This window comes from Lepidochelys kempii, chromosome 2 (assembly GCF_965140285.1).
Source record: "Lepidochelys kempii isolate rLepKem1 chromosome 2, rLepKem1.hap1, whole genome shotgun sequence".
Classification (NCBI taxonomy): domain Eukaryota; kingdom Metazoa; phylum Chordata; order Testudines; family Cheloniidae; genus Lepidochelys; species Lepidochelys kempii.
This window is the reverse complement of record NC_136381.1, coordinates 40,941,380-40,960,616: the sequence shown is the minus strand read 5'-3', so window position 1 is coordinate 40,960,616 and position 19,237 is coordinate 40,941,380. Positions and strand designations below refer to the sequence as shown.

Sequence of the window (19,237 nt, the reverse complement as noted above, 5' to 3'; positions counted from 1 at the left end):
TTTAGCAAAGCAAGCCGCTCATTAAAACCTGTGCTGTCAATGGGGGTGTACTGGGTACTTTATTTCTCTAACATCTTTAAATGAAGCTTTTTAAGAATGCAAGGCAGCTATTTAAAAGCATTTCTTAAAAAGCCGGGCCTTTTAAAAATATTGAACGGCAGAGTTTCTATGTTGTGCACAGGACAGAGCTACCCAATGCCCACTGACACTGATGCCAAGTTGTATGGCTCAGTCTCCATGCAGCACCTTGAAATCACCTCTGTTGCATGACTAAAAATGCATATTTTGATTTATGGAGAGAAACCCCATTTGTCTCTTCTACTGAGCTGTATCACCATCTTTCATGAGCTTTGAAAATGCACAGTCAATGGAAGAAAGAAATGCTGTTTAGTACTGTCTTGTACTGACTGCTTTATCAACAGTCTCATCTACAGAATAGGTGCTTTGTGAGCTGGTAAACTGGCTGGAGCCGTGAGGACTCAGGGTGAAGCTATCTAGTCTGTAACGTCTTAACTGAGCACTGTGAAATCTTCACCTATTTGAAAATGTCATTTTTTTTAAATGACAAGACATTAATAACCTCGGTCAGGAGGGGAGAATAAAACACCTCTGGCATTTAGAGCATATTGCAACTTCTACATCCAGATGAAGCAGATATTTTTCTGCATTTTTGAGAGACAGACATAGTCTTCCCACTCACTCTGGTCTTGTTCCTGAAGCTAATTAGAGTGCATCAAAGAGCAAGGATGGATTTTGAAGGTTTGTATATAGGAGAGCTAATCAAAGTGGTATTTTGGTATTTGAATTCAAATTCAGATGTTGATTAACAGCTAATAGCAACAGTGCAGAATCGTTCACTCAGCCAATCAGTGGAATAAGGAGCCATTTGACTTGGCTGGGCAACACAGGGAGCACAACTGAGCCATCTATACAAAGAAGAAATAGGGCCCCATCTTCAAGACCACTATCGTTTCAAGTTGTAAATAAATAAATACACTTAGATGCAGGTACAGAAAATGTGGAATAAATACATTCAAATCACGTACAACCAGTGCCAATATTTACTCCCTCCCAAGCCACTAATATTTAAATTCTCCTCTTCTTGCAAATTCCCACCCTTTTCTCAATCTACCCTCTGCTCTTCTGAAGTTCTACAAATGTCAGGATCTGTTGGACCCAAGGGACGGAGAGGAGGAAAGCACTTGAGGAGCTCATCTGCAGCACATGGCTATGGCCATGGTACTGGGAACAATTTGTTTCAGGAGCAGCTGTTTGACATTGTGACTTGTGATGCAAAAATCAAGATATTTTGACTTACAGAGAATTATAAACAAGAAACTCACCACATAGATCAGAAACTGCCAGCTAATTAAATAATTCTGTATTTTAGTTGCCGTGAGCTCCTGGATTACATTTGGAGCGAATGTCACCAACAAATATGTTCCTACAATTGTCAGGGTTCCACCTTTAAATAAAACACACATTACTTTTACAAAGTATATTATTGTCCAATTTACCCTTCAAGCCCCTTTGAAAGTAGTTTCTGGCATAAAGTTAAGTCCATTTAATCAGATATACAATTAGTTAGTCATGTTGCCTGCATCTGAAGTCTTATCTAGTATGGTTTTTAAATAAATCCAGAAGAATTCTGGGGAACTCCTTCAGAACTGTAAAGAGACATTATCAGCATAATTTCATACTTTTCTGAAATAGGACCCTGGTTCAGCAAAGCATTTAAGAAGATGCTTGGCTTTAACACCAAATGCAGGACAAAGGAGAATCAGGTCTCTTATTTCTGATAGTCATGTCCCAAATTACTCTCAACTAAAAGGACATGCTGTTTATTGAGGCAGGGGCATATTCTCAGCTGGTGTAAATCAGTGTAGCTCCTCTGAAGTCAAAGTAGCTACACAGATTTACACTGCTAAGGATCTGGCCTGGAATCTCTAAGAGCAACAGATGTGTGACAACTTCAGAGCGAAGTGTGAAGCTAACATGAAGCCAGCACTTTTGCCACTCCCTACCATCCTTGTAGATCTACGAACTGTTTCATAAAAGGGCAGAGTTGATTTGCAAGAGGCTACTCAGCTATCTGGTTGTGGGGACCCCTTTTCAAGGTCAAACTTGTATTATTGTGTTTTTAATAAAAGTCTGGAACTTCTGCCCTGTGGATAGCCAGCTGACAAACACAGATGCTCCTGGGGATATCTAGATGTAACTGGGCTGATTACTGAGCTCAGAAGTTCCATTGATTAGCTAATATCTTGCCTAATTCAATGTAGTTGTTTTTTAAGTAATCATTAAACATTCTTGGAAACCAATAAATCAATATGGAACATGAGGTCTAAGAATACAAAACAAAGCACATCAGCAGGACATTGCTGGCACCCCTACAGCACGGTTTCTTTGGAAAAGCAGAACTGTACTAAATTTATGTGCCTGAAAAAACATCACCTATTTCCCATTATACAGCTCATTCCTGTGGAATGCAGCAACATTGTTAAATCCTTCATGCAAAGTCAAACTAACAGAAATAAAATAAATCAGTGTTGAATGCTAGTGAAAGCAACGTATAAGGCAATGATCAGCTGAGGGATGCAGTCTCAGTGTATCAGCTGAGTTGGCAGATTAGGATCCAAAACCGAAGTAAATATTATAGGCTGTTGGAACAACACTGAACCTCTTTCTCAAAAATGCGCACAACATCAGCTGTGCTATAATTATCACACTATGGACTAAAGCTTGCTCAACATGCCACATGAGTAACATGTCCCCAGAAATATCCATGGCACTGCTCACTTGGGTAATTCATCTGGGAAGGCACAGTTTAAAAGAAAAAAACTGAAATCTGCTTGCCTCTTTCTGTTCAAATGCTTGATTCCTTCAAGGCTTTAAAAGAAGAATGCAGAGCAAGACAGTTTTGAAACACAACTAAAATCTTTGACGCAGCCAGAAAGCCTACTGCTTTTACAACAAAGACCATGTTCCCCAGTAAGACATTTGACAACATGATTATCTCTCCTGACTTTTAGGAATGATTAAGTTAGTATAAAGGAGTAAATACTTCTAATTTTTTAAGTGAAGCTTTACTTTTTGTGTAATACCTACAGTGTAAAAACACCCTTTAATTTGAAAGAACAGCTAATCACCTAACCATTTGTATTGAACTTGCATCATGTTCATAAAATACTAAATACCATCTCAGAGTTAAAAATATGTAATGAAAGAGTGATCTTAAGTAAGTAATTTCTACCATATGTAAACCCTAAGTTACAGATCTAAGGCTAGAGGATTTTGGATCACTGTCTAATTTTCATATGCAAATAAGATTTTTAGGGCTGTTGATTAATTGCAGTTAACTTATACGATTAACTCAAAAAATTAATTGCCAATTGAAATGTATTAAAGATTTTTGGATTTTTTCTAACTTTTCAAATATATCGACTTCAATTACAACACAAAATACAAAGTGTACAATTCTCACTTTATATTATTTTTATTACAAATGTCTGCACTGTAAAAAGGACAAAAAAAGAAATAGTATTTTTCAATTCACTTCATACAAGTACTATAGTGCAATCTCTTTATCATAAAAGTGCAACTTACAAATGATGTTTTTTTGTTACATAACTGCACTCAAAAATAAAAGCAATGTAAAACTTCAGAGCCTACATGTTCATTCAGTCCTACTTCTTGTTCAGCCATTCGCTAAAAGAAACAAGTTTGTTTACATTTACAGAAGATAATGCTGCCCTCTTCTTAATTACGTCACCTGAAAGTGAGAACAGGCATTCTCATGGCACTGTTGTAGCTGGCCTCGCAAGATATTTATGTGCCAGATGCGCTAAAGATTCATATGCCTCTTCATGCTTCGGCCATCATTCCAGAGGGCGTGCTTCCATGCTGATGTCGCTTGTTAAAAAAAGAATGCATTGATTAAATTTGTGACTGAACTCCTTGGGGGAGAATGGTATGTCCCCTGCTGTTTTACCCGCATTCTGCCATATATTTCATGTTATAGCAGTCTCGGAAGATGATCCAGCACATGTTGTTCATTTTAAGAACACTTTCACTGCAAATTTGACAAAATGCAAAGAAAATACCAATGTGAAATTTCTAAAGATAGCTACAGCACTCGACCCAAGGTTGAAGAATCTGAAGTGCCTTCCAAAATCTGAGAGGGACGAGGTGTGGAGCAGGCTTTCAAAAGTCTTAAAAGAGCAATGTGGAAACTACAGAACCCAAACCACCAAAAAAAGAAAATAAACCTTCTGCTGGTGGCACCTGACTCAGATGAGGAAAATGAACATGTGCTGGTCTGCCCTGCTTTCGATCCTTATTGAGCAGAACTCGTCATCAGCATGGACGCATGCCCTCTGGAATGGTGGTTGAAGCATCAAGGGACATATGAATCTTTAGCGCATCTAGCATGTAAATATCTTGCAACGCTGGCTACAACAGTGCCATTCAAACGCCTGTTCTAACTTTCAGGTGACATTTAAACAAGAAGTGGGCAGCATTATCTTCCGAAAATGTAAACAAACTTGTTTGTCTGAGTGATTGGCTGAACAAAAAATAGGACTGATTGAACATGTAGGCTTTAAAGTTTTACATTGTTTTATTTTTGCATGCAGGGTATTTTGTACATAATTCTACATTTGTAAGTTTCATGTAACTTTCATGATAAAGAGATTGCAGGACAGTACTTGTATTAGGTGAATTGAAAAATACTATTTCTTTTGTTTTTTACAGGGCAAATATTTGTAATAAAAATAAAGTGAGCACTGTCCACTTTGTATTTTGTGTTGTAACTGAAATCAATATATCTGAAAATGTAGAAAATATCCAAAAATATTTAAATAAATGGCATTCTATTATTAACAGCATTAATCACGATCAGTATTTTTTATCACGCCATTAATTGCGATTAATTTTTTTAATCACTTGACAGCCCAAAGGTTTTCCTTCACATTGTGACTTGGGCCCGATTTTAAACATTTTCTGGGGCAAGTGGGGGTGTTTGAATTTGAGAGTTCCACTTTGCTAAGCATATGGAACCTTGCATGCTTGTGTTAGCAACTGCTTACTTACCTAACATAGCAGCAGCCCTCACGGTTTCTTTTAGGAATAAGACAGAAATAAACGCACTACCTGGGGGAAAAATATATAGATTTATACAGCACTGTATTAAAATGGGATGGGCCAGGCATAAAACACATAATAACTGCTGTGATGGCTGCAGTATGCTTTGTCATGCAGATATTGAGGCTCAGTGCAGTGGTTGTATGATCAAGGGACTGGGAACATGGACTTCTGAAATCAAACTGAGCTGTCACTTACAATGGTGTATGTTGTAGGTGTAAATTCAGATTAACTCCATTGACTTTGGAAGAGCCTCCATTTTTGTTCTGGTGTAACTGAAGGCAGAATTCCGTCTTTAGGGCTGGTCTACGCATAGGTTTTGTACCATTTTAACTGTATCCATTTGAAACAGGTGCAGTTCAAGCATTGCGACACCCAAATGTGGACATTGCTTATATATCACTATAGCTTCATCAGAAAAAATTCAAGCAGCACAAAAACTGAATGTAGAGTACTCCTGAGGGCCTTCTGCACCAAAAAATTAAAAATTCTGCACGCATTTTAAAATTCTGCAAGCTTTATTTGTCAATAAATAAATGAAGAGGCTCTAGATGGCAGTGAGGAGCACAGGCCACTGGCTGTACGAAGGTGGGAGATCACCCTGCAGCCTGATCCATCCCCCACCCCAGGGACATGGACTCAGTGGTGAGGCTGCACCCAACCCTGACACAGCACAAGGCCTGTGCCTGCCCCAGAAACACCCTGAGGCCTTGCCCCGCTGCACCAGGCACACCAGGTATGGGGGAGGCAGGCTCAACCAGGCAGAATCCAAGTGTGGAGGGGGTCTGTGTCGGGGGATCCAAGTGTGGGGTGAGAGGATTCTGTCTGGGACAATCTGGGTGCAGGCAGTTCAGTGGGGGGAGGGGTCTAGGTGTGGAGGGCTCTGGATGCACAGAGGCTCGTTGGGGGGGTTCCAGGTGCAGGGGCAATGGGACTCTGCAAAAGCTTCCAGGTGAAAGTGGGTGTGGCTCAGCAGAGGGGTCTGAGTGCTGGGGGAGTGGGGCTTGGTGGAGTGGGGGTCTGGGTGCAGTTAGTTGGGGGTCAGTGGCTTGGGGGTCTGGATGTGGGGGCTCAGGGTGGTGCAGGGAGGTGGGCTCATCAGGATGGGAGCTTGACTACAGGGAGCTCAGTGGGGCATGGTCTGGGTTCCATCAGTGAACTCAGTGGGGGCTGGAGGCAGGGGGTCTGGTTGCGGGGGGGCTCCAGATGTAGGGGTTGAGGTTCAGTGGAGTGAGGTTTGGGTATGGAGGGTTAGGTGGGTTCTGGATGTACAGGGTGAGGCTTGGTGGGGGCATCTGGTTTTGGGAGGTCCAGATGCATGGGGGTTGGGCAGATGGGGGGACAGCTGCCTTTACAGTGACCCCCACCCCTCACTGCTGAGGAGTGATGGGGCCAGGAAGCAGGGGAGGATGCTGAGCTTCCTGCAGCTGGAGGAGGTTTCTGGGGGCGGGTCTGACACAACCGCAGCCACTCCTTGTAGGGGAAGAGGAAGTCCCATCCTCTCCTGCCTCCAGCCCAGGTGGGACTAGCAGCTGATCCCAGCTCAAAGTAGGAGTCACTGGCTGGGTGCCCCCAGCCCTGCGGTGATTTACCTCTCTGTCAGCTGCTCCCGGTGCCTGAATGATATAGCTGTGCAGCTAGGGAGTGGTGTGTGACTGCTCTTGCAGCTTCCCTTTGCTTCCCTGTCAGAAAGTCATTTTTCTTCAGAGAAGCAAAAAAATCTGTGGGGCACATTAATTTTGCACATGTGCAGTGGCACAGAATCCCCCCAGGTGTAGTAGACTGGCTCTATGCCCAGCTGTTCCCACTTCATGGCCTTGCATAACTCTGAATCTCTCTGGGCTTCTCTTTATTCATCTGTACAGTGGTATGATAACACTTCCTTAAAGTACACAGTATTTGCAGAAGTACCTTGAAATCTGTGGACAAAAGCCACTATATACATGCAAATTACAGGACAAACTTTCTAATCTGCACTACTGACTAGGAGACTCGTTGTGATTTTCTGAAATTTGAAAATTAACATGTAACACACCTGCAGGACTAGGCGCTTTTTTAAGGTCTTCTAAGGGTCCCTGTGATGAGTAGCAGGGAGGACCTTAAGGCTTCTGAGAGGAAGGCAAAGTCAGGAGTATTGGGAGAAGTTAGTCGCAACTCAGGGCAACCACATCCTTTTTTCTGAGACCCAACTCCTTTCCCTGGCCAACTCTCTCATTTTATCCCTCTTCCCCCGATGCCTACTTCCAGTCCTGCTTCATGTGGGGAAGTGGCAGTAGGTGAGCAGTTCAGGGAAGAAGCAGTGGCAGGGACCATGGCTGGATGAGTCAAGGCCAGGAACAGCATGAAATTGTTGACATCCCAGGAAGGGGGTTCTATTCTAGTACACTGTTGGGGAAGCGGGAGCTATGGAGGCGAGAACTTAATGGAAACCTCTCATTTAAGAGAAAGAATGAGAGAGAGAGAGAAAGGGACTTGAGGAGAGAAGGAGGCAGAGGTGAAATAAGGAGGAGAAAGATGGAATACGAGCTCACTTGTAAATTCCAAGAATGATTACAGAGGGAGGGGATGGAAGGATGATCTTGTGCCTCGAACACAGGATTGTTCTATTGTTCTGTTGTTCTCGAACACTGGGCTCTATTCCTGGCTATGCCATGAACTTCGTGTTTGACTGTTGGACAAATCACTTAACCTCTCATTGCTGACTTCTCTGCCTCAGTATCTCCATTTCACGGATGACAAAACAAAGCACCTGTGTCTAGCTGCCAAGCATATTTTGAGCATTTGCAAAACACCGCACAGTCTTTGGCTGAAGAAATGCAAAGTAGTATCATTGTTTCTGCTATAGTGCTTGTCCTCATGGCTGTAAAAATGCAATATCTGCATGTGCTCAAATGCATAAGACAAGGGAAAAAATATCCAGCCTGTGACCTGCTGCCTGGGGGAGAGCAACACATGTGACAAAGAGGGGACAAATGATTTCTTGAGTTGCAAAACACTTGTTAAAAAAATCAGTGTGAGGTCTCCATGAACCTCAGGAGATAGACAAGACAATCAGCATTCAGCACTCACCCATTCCGCAGAAAGTCTCCCACCAGAAACACAACATTTTTCTAAACAGCTTAAATGTAAAGGATACGAAGAGTTATGGAGGTCTAGCTAAACCATTAATAATGAGAAAAGAAACTATTTCTGAAAGTGCATCTCGAAGATGTAGCTACTTAGCTGATTATGCTTCCTTTGCACAAGACTAAGATGACAGCTTTGGTGAACAAAAACACACTGGTATCCAAGCAACACCTTGTAAAACCAGAGCCAACCAACGAACCAAAAAAAAAAAAAAGATGGGGGGAGGTGTGGATGGGGGACGCCCCCCCCACCCTCAGAAACTGAATTACTGCTCTCTTTCTCTCCCTGCAATCACAGCTCTTTCAAATTTCATATCAGGCCATCTACCTAGACAGTTGCTATAACAACAAAGAACCATTGCTTAATGAACTGACGCTTCTGTAATAGAAGGGGTTTTTTGAGCCTGTGATCTTGTCATAGAAGTTAATCAATATGTTAAATGAAAGAACAAAAAGATTTGTGATCTACCCCTGCAAGGTACTGAGTACCGCTTGGAAGATGCCAAATGCCCTCAATTCCCATGAAAGTGAATGGGGAACGGAGGGTCTCCAACACCAGGGGAGGATAATAAATTTTAAGCCCTGATTCTTCAAACACACATGAGTAACTTTATGCACATAAGTACTCCTATTGACATCAGTGGGACTACTCAGATGGAGAGTTGCCAGTTCTTGCAATTTTATCATGAGTTTTATAAATTTTGGTGTTTTTCTTAAAGCCCCAACTCCTGGGGTCATGGCATTGTGAGAATTCCACTGAGGATATGTCTCACTGCAATCAGCAGGTATGACTGCAGCATATCCAGACGTACCTGGGCTCATTTTGATCTAGCTAACTCATATAAAAATAGCAATGAATCTGCGGCAGTATGGTGGCTCCACAGGCCAGCCATGCCCGCCCAAGACTCAGGGTACCTACTTGAACAGTTGCCATCCATGCTGCCACTACATCACACAGCTATTGTTATTTAAGCTAGTTTTGATCTAGCTAGATCAAAGCTAGCTTGGGTACATCAACACATACTGCAATCATACCTCCTGATTGCAGGACCCGTTAGGCACTTTTGAAGACTTTGTCCTAATGCTCAGCACCTAGTAAAATTTGGCCTGGACAAAGCAAGAGCTCATTGATTTAAAATGATATATCTAAAGAAGTCTTTGAGCTCCGTTCTACCCTGGGTTAGACATTGGTAGGAGCTACATACAAAACGGAGAAGATAGACCCCATGGAAAATATGGGCACTTTCTAAAGGCATGAAAAACCCAAGACTGAGTCTTCAAAAACAAGTTACTATTGCGCTGCAAGACTTATGATTTGCTGCAGTATCACAGTCATGCTAGGCAAAAACTACTGCATACAAAAGAAAAAAAATCTTCATTCAGGGGCTTAATTGTTCTGTTGAAACAACCTTGTCTTTCATGCATCAACATAATATAGGCTGTTTTGTATTCATTATCAGTGTAGTGCTACACCACACAAATTCCAGTTCCCTGAAAGAAATGTTTGGAAGACTCTTTATTCTGCATGATGTACAATTAGACATTTAACCAGGAAGAAATGTAGAGCACTACATTCATTAGTTTAGACCGTTGCTGATTTTCCCCAGGATTTTTTCTGTGTCTGGTTATCCTCAATTTCTGTGGCACAAGTAGAAATGGAGAATCATTTTAAATTTGATGTCTATCACTAATAAACAATTAATAGTTCGAGCAGTGATTGAAAAACAACTGTCGTCTCACAGATATGGAGTGTATAATTAGGTTTATTTTTGTTTTTCTTTTAAAAAGGAGTAATATAGAATCACAGTCACAGAAGCTGGTGACAAAAAACACATATTAGAATATTCAATCCATCCCTCTGTCAATGCAGGATTGATCCCTACAGTACTTTTTCTAGTGTTTTGACCAATTTAACCTTAAAAGATCCAAGTGATGAGATTTCCACCACTTTTTCCACTTAGAAACTATTCCACAGTGTAATATTTCATTGGTAAGGTGTTTCCCATTTATTAATCTTATCCCTTTCTAAATTTCATCCTATTACTCCGATTTATATTCCCATGTATTACCCTTAATAATTCCTCTCTCTTCTGTACGTTTATAACTTTCAAATATTTGTAAACCGTCCTTCCAGATCCCTTTTTCATATCTGAGACTAGCTCATTTACTTATTTTTTTAAATAGATCACACACACCCACACACAGTTTTTGTTGCTCTGCTGTGAAATCTCTCCCACTTGTCAATATCTTTCTGGTAATGTGTGACACAGAAGTGAAGTTCTGACTCATACTCTCTGTCTATTAAGCCTGGTTAGAGCAAGCACAAGATCACATCCATTATTTAAGGGGGAATAACTTAAAACTGTATATTTTGCAACATCACTAACAACAATTTAGATGAAATGTGAAAGAATGTTTACCTGGCATTATTTAAGCCCTTCTGTCAATTTCATTTTCAAGAGGCAGAACCTCAGCTAATGTAAATTGTCATAGTCCCATTGAAGTCAGTAGAGCTATGATAATTTACACCAGTTGAGGATCTGTCTTCAGGTTCTTAGTGCCACAGTGTTTAAGTTTCAAACACTGCAGAGGGACCAACTTTCTTCATTGTTTTTTAATGGTGAAAACACTACTTTTGGTCTTGTTCAACCTCTTGAATAAATAAGTCCTAAATCTTTTCATCCAGCACTGACTTTAGATACTGCAAAGGGTATCTCTCCTGGAGGCCTATAGGAAAAGAATTTTTCTCCCCAGGTCATAGAATGGCTACAGAGTCATTCTTTAACCTCCACTGCATCAGCCTATGTCCCTAAAATATGCCACTCCATGAATGGAGCTAGTGAATAACTAGGAACAGGGAGAAAAATTAGACTACTGACCTATTATGGTTCATTTTGATGAGGGATACTTAGATACTATGGTGATGGATGCTCTTATGTACACTTGGCTAGACAGATTAGATAAAGCCCTGGATCTCTCCCTGTGTCAAGACATATCACAAAAGGAAGAAAATGAAACAATGATTGCATGCATACACAAAATTAAACAAGAAGTTAGATTTAATTTCTTAGTGTCAGTGCCATTCTACCCAAGAAGTGTAAGAAGAAGTGCATAACAGTTAATTGGCCAATCAAGCCTATTTTTATCATGCAAGATAGATATTAATGTTGTCCTGAACACAAAAGAAAGGGAGGAATTACAAAAGTAAGTCGTTCAAATAGTGACCTTTTCCTATCCATTACACACTGAAGACGTGGCACGTCAAGGATGACTGAGTGGCAGAGGCAGAAAGGGAAAGATGGTGGACAAGATGTCAGAAAAAGGTCTTTTCCATATCTAGCTTCTTCTTCCATCAAAAAAGTAACCAAAATATTGGAGGCTGGTATCAACAGAGAACTGTAAATCTTAGTTAATTCAAGATGCTGAATAAGAAAGAAAGAAAGAAAGAAAGAAAGAAAGAAAGAAAGAAAGAAAGAAAGAAAGAAAGAAAGAAAGAAAGAAAGAAAGAAAGAAAGAAAGAAAGAAAGAAAGAAAGAAAGAAGACTACACAGAAAACTATAACATCCAGCTATGTGTTCTTTTAGAATGAGAAGAATAAATGCATTTAAAAAAAATTCTGAAATAAAACTTTCTGGAGACTTATTTCAGGGCTGCTCTTAGCTGAGTTCTCAGAACCACAGGTCCTCATTTATCACAGGGATGTTACATAATAACGAACGGGAGAGGAGGTGGACCATGCAACATAGTTCCACTCTGCGAAAATGTCTGAGAACCATTCCCCCAAAGAACTGCTTTTCAACTATATCATCTTTAAAGTATCAGAACAAACTTCTTGACCCAAAGCCATTTGGGAATGGATATATGAGAATGCAAAAGCATCTCAGCAATGCCAATCTTAGTGGATTATGCATAAAACCAATTTTTCATAGAGTGATAAGAACTGTATAAAAGATGGCCTCTGATATCACAGCTCTCTCCTTATTTCCTGCCAATTTATTGAAAGCCTGAAGAAGAAATAAGAATCACCTGTTATAAATCTTTGCAAGCAGGCTGGCTAACCTAGTGAGGAGGGCTTTAAACTAGGTTCACTGGGGTAAGGAGACCAAAGTAAGTGAGGTAAGTGGGGAAGTGGGATACTGGGAGGAAGCACGAGCAGGAGCACATGAGAGGGGAGGGCTCCTGCCTCATACTGAGAAAGAGGGGTGATCAGCGGGTTATCTCAAGTGCCTATACACAAATGCACGAAGCCTGGGAAACAAGCAGGGAGAACTAGAAGTGCTGGCAAAGTCAAGGAATTATGATGTGATTGGAATAACAGAGACTTGGTGGGATAACTCACATGACTGGAGTACTGTCATGGATGGATATAAGCTGTTCAGGAAGGACAGACAGGGCAGAAAAGGTGGGAGAGTTGCACTGTATGTAAGGGAGCAGTATGACTGCTCAGAGCTCAAGTATGAAACTGCAGAAAAACCTGAGAGTCTCTGGATTAAGTTTAGAAGTGTGAGCAACAAGGGTGATGTCATGGTGGGAGTCTACTATAGACCACCGGACCAGTGGGATGAGGTCGACGAGGCTTTCTTTCAGCAACTCACAGAAGTTACTAGATCGCAGGCCCTGGTTCTCATGGGAGACTTCAATCATCCTGATATCTGCTGGGAGAGCAATACAGCGGTGCACAGACAATCCAGGAAGTTTTGGAAAATATAGGGGACAATTTCCTGGTGCAAGTGCTGGAGAAACCAACTAGGGGCAGAGCACTTCTTGACCTGCTGCTCACAAACCAGGAAGAATTAGTAGGGGAAGCAAAAGTGGATAGGAACCTGGGAGGCAGTGACCATGAGATGGTCAAGTTCAGGATCCTGACACAAGGAAGAAAGGAAAGCAGCAGAATATGGACCCTGGACTTCAGAAAAGCAGACTTTGACTCCCTCAGGGAACTGATGGGCAGGATCCCCTGGGAGAATAACATGAGGGGGAAAGGAGTCCAGGAGAGCTGGCTGTATTTTAAAGAAGCCTTATTGAAGTTACAGGGACAAACCATCCTGATGCGTAGAAAGAATAGTAAATATGGCAGGCAACCAGCTTGGCTTAACAGTGAAATCCTTGCTGATCTTGAACTCAAAAAAGAAGCTTACAAGAAGTGGAAGATTGGACAAATGACCAGGGATGAGTATAAAAATATTGCTCGGGCATGCAGGAGTGAAATCAGGAAGGCCAAATCACACCTGGAGTTGTAGCTAGCAAGAGATGTTAAGAGTAACAAGAAGGGTTTCTTCAAGTATGTTAGCAACAAGAAGAAAGTCAAGGAAAGTGTGGGCCCCTTACTGAATGAGGGAGGCAACCTAGTGACAGAGGATGTGCAAAAAACCAATGTACTCAATGCTTTTTTTGCCTCTGTCTTCACAAACAAGGTCACCTCCCAGACTATTGCACGGGGCAGCAAAGCATGGGGAGGAGGTGACCAGCCCTCTGTGGAGAAAGAAGTGGTTCGGGACTATTTAGAAAAGCTGGACGTGCATAAACCCATAGGGCCGGATGCGTCACATCCAAGAGTGCTAAAGGAGTTGGCGGATGTGATTGCAGAGCCATTGGCCATTATCTTTGAAAACTCATGGGGATCAGGGGAAGTCCCAGACGACTGGAAAAAGGCTAATGTAGTGCCCATCTTTAAAAAAGGGAAGAAGGAGGATCCTGGGAACTACAGGCCAGTCAGCCTCACCTCAGTCCCTGGAAAAATCATGGAGCAGGTCCTGAAGGAATCAGTTCTGAAGCACTTAGCGGAAAGTAAATGATCAGGAACAGTCAGCATGGATTCACCAAGGGCAAGTCATGCTTGACTAATCTAATTGCCTTCTATGAGGAGATAAAGGCTCTGTGGATGAGGGGAAAGCGGTGGACGTGTTGTTCCTTGACTTTAGCAAAGCTTTTGACATGGTCTCCTGCAGTATTCTTGCCAGCAAGTTAAGGAAGTATGGGCTGGATGAATGGACTATAAGGTGGATAGAAAGTTAGCTAGATTGTTGGGCTCAATAGGTCGTGATTAATGGCTCCATGTCTAGTTGGCAGCCGGTATCAAGTAGAGTGCCCCAAGGGTCGGTCCTGGGGCCGGTTTTGTTCAATATCTTCATAAATGATCTGGAGAATGGTGTGAATTGCACCCTCAGCAAGTTTGCAGATGACACTAAACTGGGAGGAGAGGTAGATATGCTGGAGGGTAGGGATAGGATACAGAGGGACCTAGACAAATTGGAGGATTGGGCCAAAAGAAATCTGATGAGGCTCAACAAGGACAAGTGCAGAGTCCTGCACTTAGGATGGAAGAATCCCATGCACCGCTATAGACTAGGGACCGAATGGCTCAGCAGCAGTTCTGCAGAAAAGGACCTAGGGGTTACAGTGGACGAGAAGCTGGATATGAGTCAACAGTGTGCCCTTGTTGCCAAGAAGGCCAATGGCATTTTGGGTTGTATAAGTAGGGGCATAGCCAGCAGATCGAGGGACGTGATCATTCCCCTCTATTCGACACTGGTGAGGCCTCATCTGGAGTACTGTGTCCAGTTTTGGGTCCCACACTACAAGAAGGATGTGGAAAAATTGGAAAGAGTCCAGAGGAGGGCAACAAAAATGATTAGGGGACTGGAGCACATGACTTATGAGGAGAGGCTGAGGGAACTGGGGATGTTTAGTCTGTGGAAGAGAAGAATGAGGGGGGATTTGATAGCTGCTTTCAACTACCTGAAAGGGGGTTCCAAAGAGGATGGCTCTAGACTGTTCTCAGTGGTAGCAGATGACAGAACAAGGAGTAATGGTCTCAAGTTGCAGTGGGGAGATTTAGGTTGGATATTAGGAAAAAAATTTTCACTAGGAGAGTAGTGAAGCACTGGAATGCGTTACCTAGGGAGGTGGTGGAATCTCCTTCCTTAGAAGTTTTTTAGGTCAGGCTTCACAAAGCCCTGGCTGGGATGATTTAATTGGGGATCGGTCCTGCTTTGAGCAGGGGGTTGGACTAGATGACCTCCTGAGGTCCCTTCCAACCCGGATATTCTATGATTCTATGAATGTAAACACTATTTTGAATGTTTAAAAACATAAAAATGCTATTTTAAGATCTATTTTTAAAAATACATTATTAAAAATGTACTGTTTTCTTTCCTTGGAGAAGAGAACAGCTGTCAGCTCAAACTATTTAATACTCTGGACAGATGTAAGAGCTCACATCATTACAACTGTTCAAAGAATATTCCCACTGTGTCACTCAAAAACATGGTCTGGTCTTCTTGGATTGAATCTATTTTTTAAAAAATTACTATTATAGGCCAAATTTCTGGCCCACATCTTCACAGTGCTGGATGCCCTCTATAAAACTCACTAATGTCACCACCTCATAGGATCAGACACAGAGTTTTCACTTTAATTGAAAACAAAATATTCATATCATCACTTTAAATGTATAATCTGTAATATATATAATACAGCATGGTAACACACAGCGTATCCAATCCTAGGAGCAGGTCCATTATAAGTACTGTAAGAAAATAAGAAATGCCAGATTGTCTTATTTGACAGATTCATGACAGAGGGATGATATTTTGAAAAATATGCACAAAGAGGGCAGAGGTAAGGTTGTCTGTTCAAATAAATTTAAGAAATTTTACTTTTGAGTGCTTAATTTCTCAATCTTAACACTGAACTATGATCTATGGAAAGAAGCACATTCAACTTCAGTGCAAAATTGAAGCCAGCTTGGGTGTGACCCCCTCCCCCCTGAACTAGCTGAAATGTAATGAGAAAAATATTTCTTCTATTAGAAGACCTGCTCTAGAAGTTACTTTTGCCCAGTTATTAGCAGAAGGCGATATTTGACTTGATCAGTCCATCACAGCTCAAAAGGAGGGCCTAAACTTCACAAAATACTGTTTCCATGGCTGTAGTTTCAGTAAGAAAACATCTTGTGGTAGGAAATATTACTGGAGGTGTTGACTTCATCAGCACACTGAATCTGGTAGTTTATTTCTTCTTTCTTGACATTTGCAGTTTACTTTCCTTTCTTTAACATTGTTGAGAGGTTATCTAACTAAAATAGTGTACAAATTTGTGTACAAACTAAGTACTGGAGAAACAAGCAGAGTAAGGTACAGAACTGCTAGATGAATGTGTTTGCTGGACAATGTATAATTTTATAGTTCTACATTGCTTAAGAAAATGATATTCAGAGTGGGTAGAAGGGAATGGAATATAAAGTGTTGTAGGGATATTCATATTTTAAAACCAAATTTTGGTTTGGTTAAAAAGACAGTGAGAGGCAGGGCAGGGAGAATAATGTAATGTTTATGGAAATGTTTTCCATGATTTTTGGAGAGTAGGAGGAGCAGGAGAAGCAAGAGAGACAGATGGTTTAATGAAAAGATTTCTCTGCAAACCTAGGTGGAGAGAAAGATACAAAGAACGTGAAATTGACCAGATCTAGTTTTGCTGTCCAAACTGAATAAAGTGCAAAAAGCAAACACAATATAAAGTAGAATGAAGAAATTTAAAAAAACCCCACTTTTTAAAATTGAATGGGTTGCTGGGTAGTTTTTTAATACTGATTTTTATCTGAACAATGCTTCTTTGGATTTCCAGTACATCTGGAACTGGCAAGATTTGCAATTGCTGAAGTTATTACTATTGCCACTACAAAGCCCATATGTATGTGTCAGCCCAACATATTGTTTGACCCTCAGGTAAATATTTCATTTCCTTGTATGATAAATCCTTCCAAGGACTGTGCGTTCTGATGTACAGTTGGACTTGATGCCAAAACTCAGGGACATTTTAATGTTAAAGGGCACAGTAAGCTGCCTGCACCTTCCCTTCTTGCACACCCATCCACCCCTCACATGCACGCGCATAAATGAAACCTTCCACTACAGCCAGGAAGTCTGCAGGGAAAAAGAGTCTGAAGAAAGACTCCAGGATGCAGTATCATTTTCAGAAGTGTTTATTCTAGGAGGAAAACTGATAGAAAGGGACAGTCCATGAAATACATGCTGTTTCTGGTGTCAAGATGAACTCCGGTGTATCTGGATTCTGATACGGCTGCACTGGATGCTTCAGTTTTGCACGTGAAGCAACGTTGCTAAGGGATGCAGCTGCACCAGTCAATTCCTATTTCTGCAGCTTCTGTGCTATGCTAGCGTATCTACTGTAATCTCCACTGGTACAGATGAGACAAAACTGTTTAAAAATAAATTTCCCCAGAAAAGAAGAAACAGAATATAAATGAAATACCACCACCATAACTAAAATTATGAAAAGGTTTTGTCCCTGTAGTGATTGGGTGCTTAAATGCATTAATAAAAGGCTCTAAATATGGAATAAGACATAATAAAATAAGGGCTATGATATAAATAATTACTTGAAAGGTCTGTTGATTTGTCCTATGCAAGCACAAGATGGCAGCATTAGCAGTGCCCCAGAACAAAGTAAAGGTTTCTGGAATTTTGTAGGCCTCTCTAATCACATAGGCCTCTTATCAGAGGCGGTAGAACAGTTTATGCACTTAATAAACTTCCCAAAAGAGAGAAGGAACCAAAGACGCTAATCTGAGGAAAAGCACAACTTGGTGCAAACGCACACAGTGGCATTCACTATGGTACAAGGGCTCAGGAGAGCCACTCAGCACTGTTTAAGCTTCCTAGTGCAGCTGTGCTTGTGGAGCCAACAGTAGAGCATAGGGCAGAGGGAGAAGGGAGTGCCAGAAAGGGTCGGTGTGGAGGCCATGCATAAATCTGCATGGAGGATGGTGATAGGCAAGGGACAGCATGGGAAAGCCAGCTGATGCCATGGTGAGAGGCAACTGTATAAGACAGAGAAAAGTATGTAAGCACAAAAGGCTCAATCCAAAGCTCACCAAAGTCAAAGGAATGACTTCTGTCCATGTCAATGGGCCTTGGCTCAGGACCCATTGTGGGGTACCTCAAACAACTGGATATTGACCCAACACGTACTGCAGTTCTACATAGAAGTATCCTAGAGCACTAAGCCAAACTATGGGATAGATTAATATGGGCTCTTTTGCATTGAATAGGGGTTTACTTTAAATTTCCATCCTATTCAATTGTATGATTCATTCACTTCCAGACTGTAATAGCACCACTTCCCCCCAAATTCTCTCTTCTCTCTGCAATTCCTCTTGTATTTTTCTTATACTTCTCACTAACAACTGTTTAGTAAAATATCTACATAAATAAAACATGGAAAACCAGCTCACCTATGACGGATACACATCCTAATGGAGCTATAAGGGCGGCTGGAGCAAATCCATAAGCTGCAGCATTCCCCAGCTCTCCAAGCCCCATGAGGATAATTCCACACCACCACAGCTTGCTTGTGTAATAGGGCTTTTCATTTGCTTGGCATGCCAGGCGGAGATGAGCATATTTCTGGAAGTTAATTATTAGGAACAGATGAAAAAGAAGCTTTCATTGTGTTAATACATAGAATGAAATTTGAATAATTAGGGGGCCTGTCAACTGCAAATTCCAGGTATGTCAAGATTTCCTCTTTTTTTAAAATTAGTTTCAGTTTGATGTTGCAGACATAGTACTTTGTACTAATACTGTGCTACTTTGGCTTGATGCTTCCTTAACCAAATACCCTGGTTTGAAATGATGAAAAAGCTACCCCATGAAATAAATCCACCCGAAAACATATCAAGGAACTCTGAAGTTAATATATAGTCTAGATGGCTAGCATTACAACCCTCTGGTGTTATTTCAAAGGGCTTTTCAGGAAGAAAAAATTTTTTTCCCAGGGTAGCCTAAGTGGCAATGCAATTGTATGAAGCTGAAGCCACAAACCAGGTGAAGTTGGCCATAGAGGAATGTGCTCCTTCTAGCTGATCCATGAAGCGGCTTCAAAGACAGTTTAAGAATAAAACTGTGTGCAACTAAGCATGGCTAGTATCAGGAGGAACTGGCATTCCC

At 41.3% G+C, this 19,237-nt stretch overlaps 1 protein-coding gene across 2 annotated transcripts in view; it reads right to left on the bottom strand.

The window, feature by feature from the left end:
- The window catches only part of NIPAL2 (NIPA like domain containing 2), a 68,105-nt gene that overhangs the window by 23,390 nt on the left and 25,478 nt on the right, over positions 1-19,237 (bottom strand). Inside the window, exons 3-5 of one of the 2 annotated variants that reach the window (XM_073330484.2) lie at positions 18,523-18,694; positions 5,092-5,151; positions 1,344-1,465 (exon numbers count right to left, since the gene is read on the bottom strand). In XM_073330484.2, coding sequence (XP_073186585.1) covers positions 1,344-1,465; positions 5,092-5,151; positions 18,523-18,694 — 354 coding nt within the window. The remainder of the gene's footprint in view (positions 1-1,343; positions 1,466-5,091; positions 5,152-18,522; positions 18,695-19,237) is intronic. The other variant, XM_073330485.2, reaches the window with a different exon arrangement.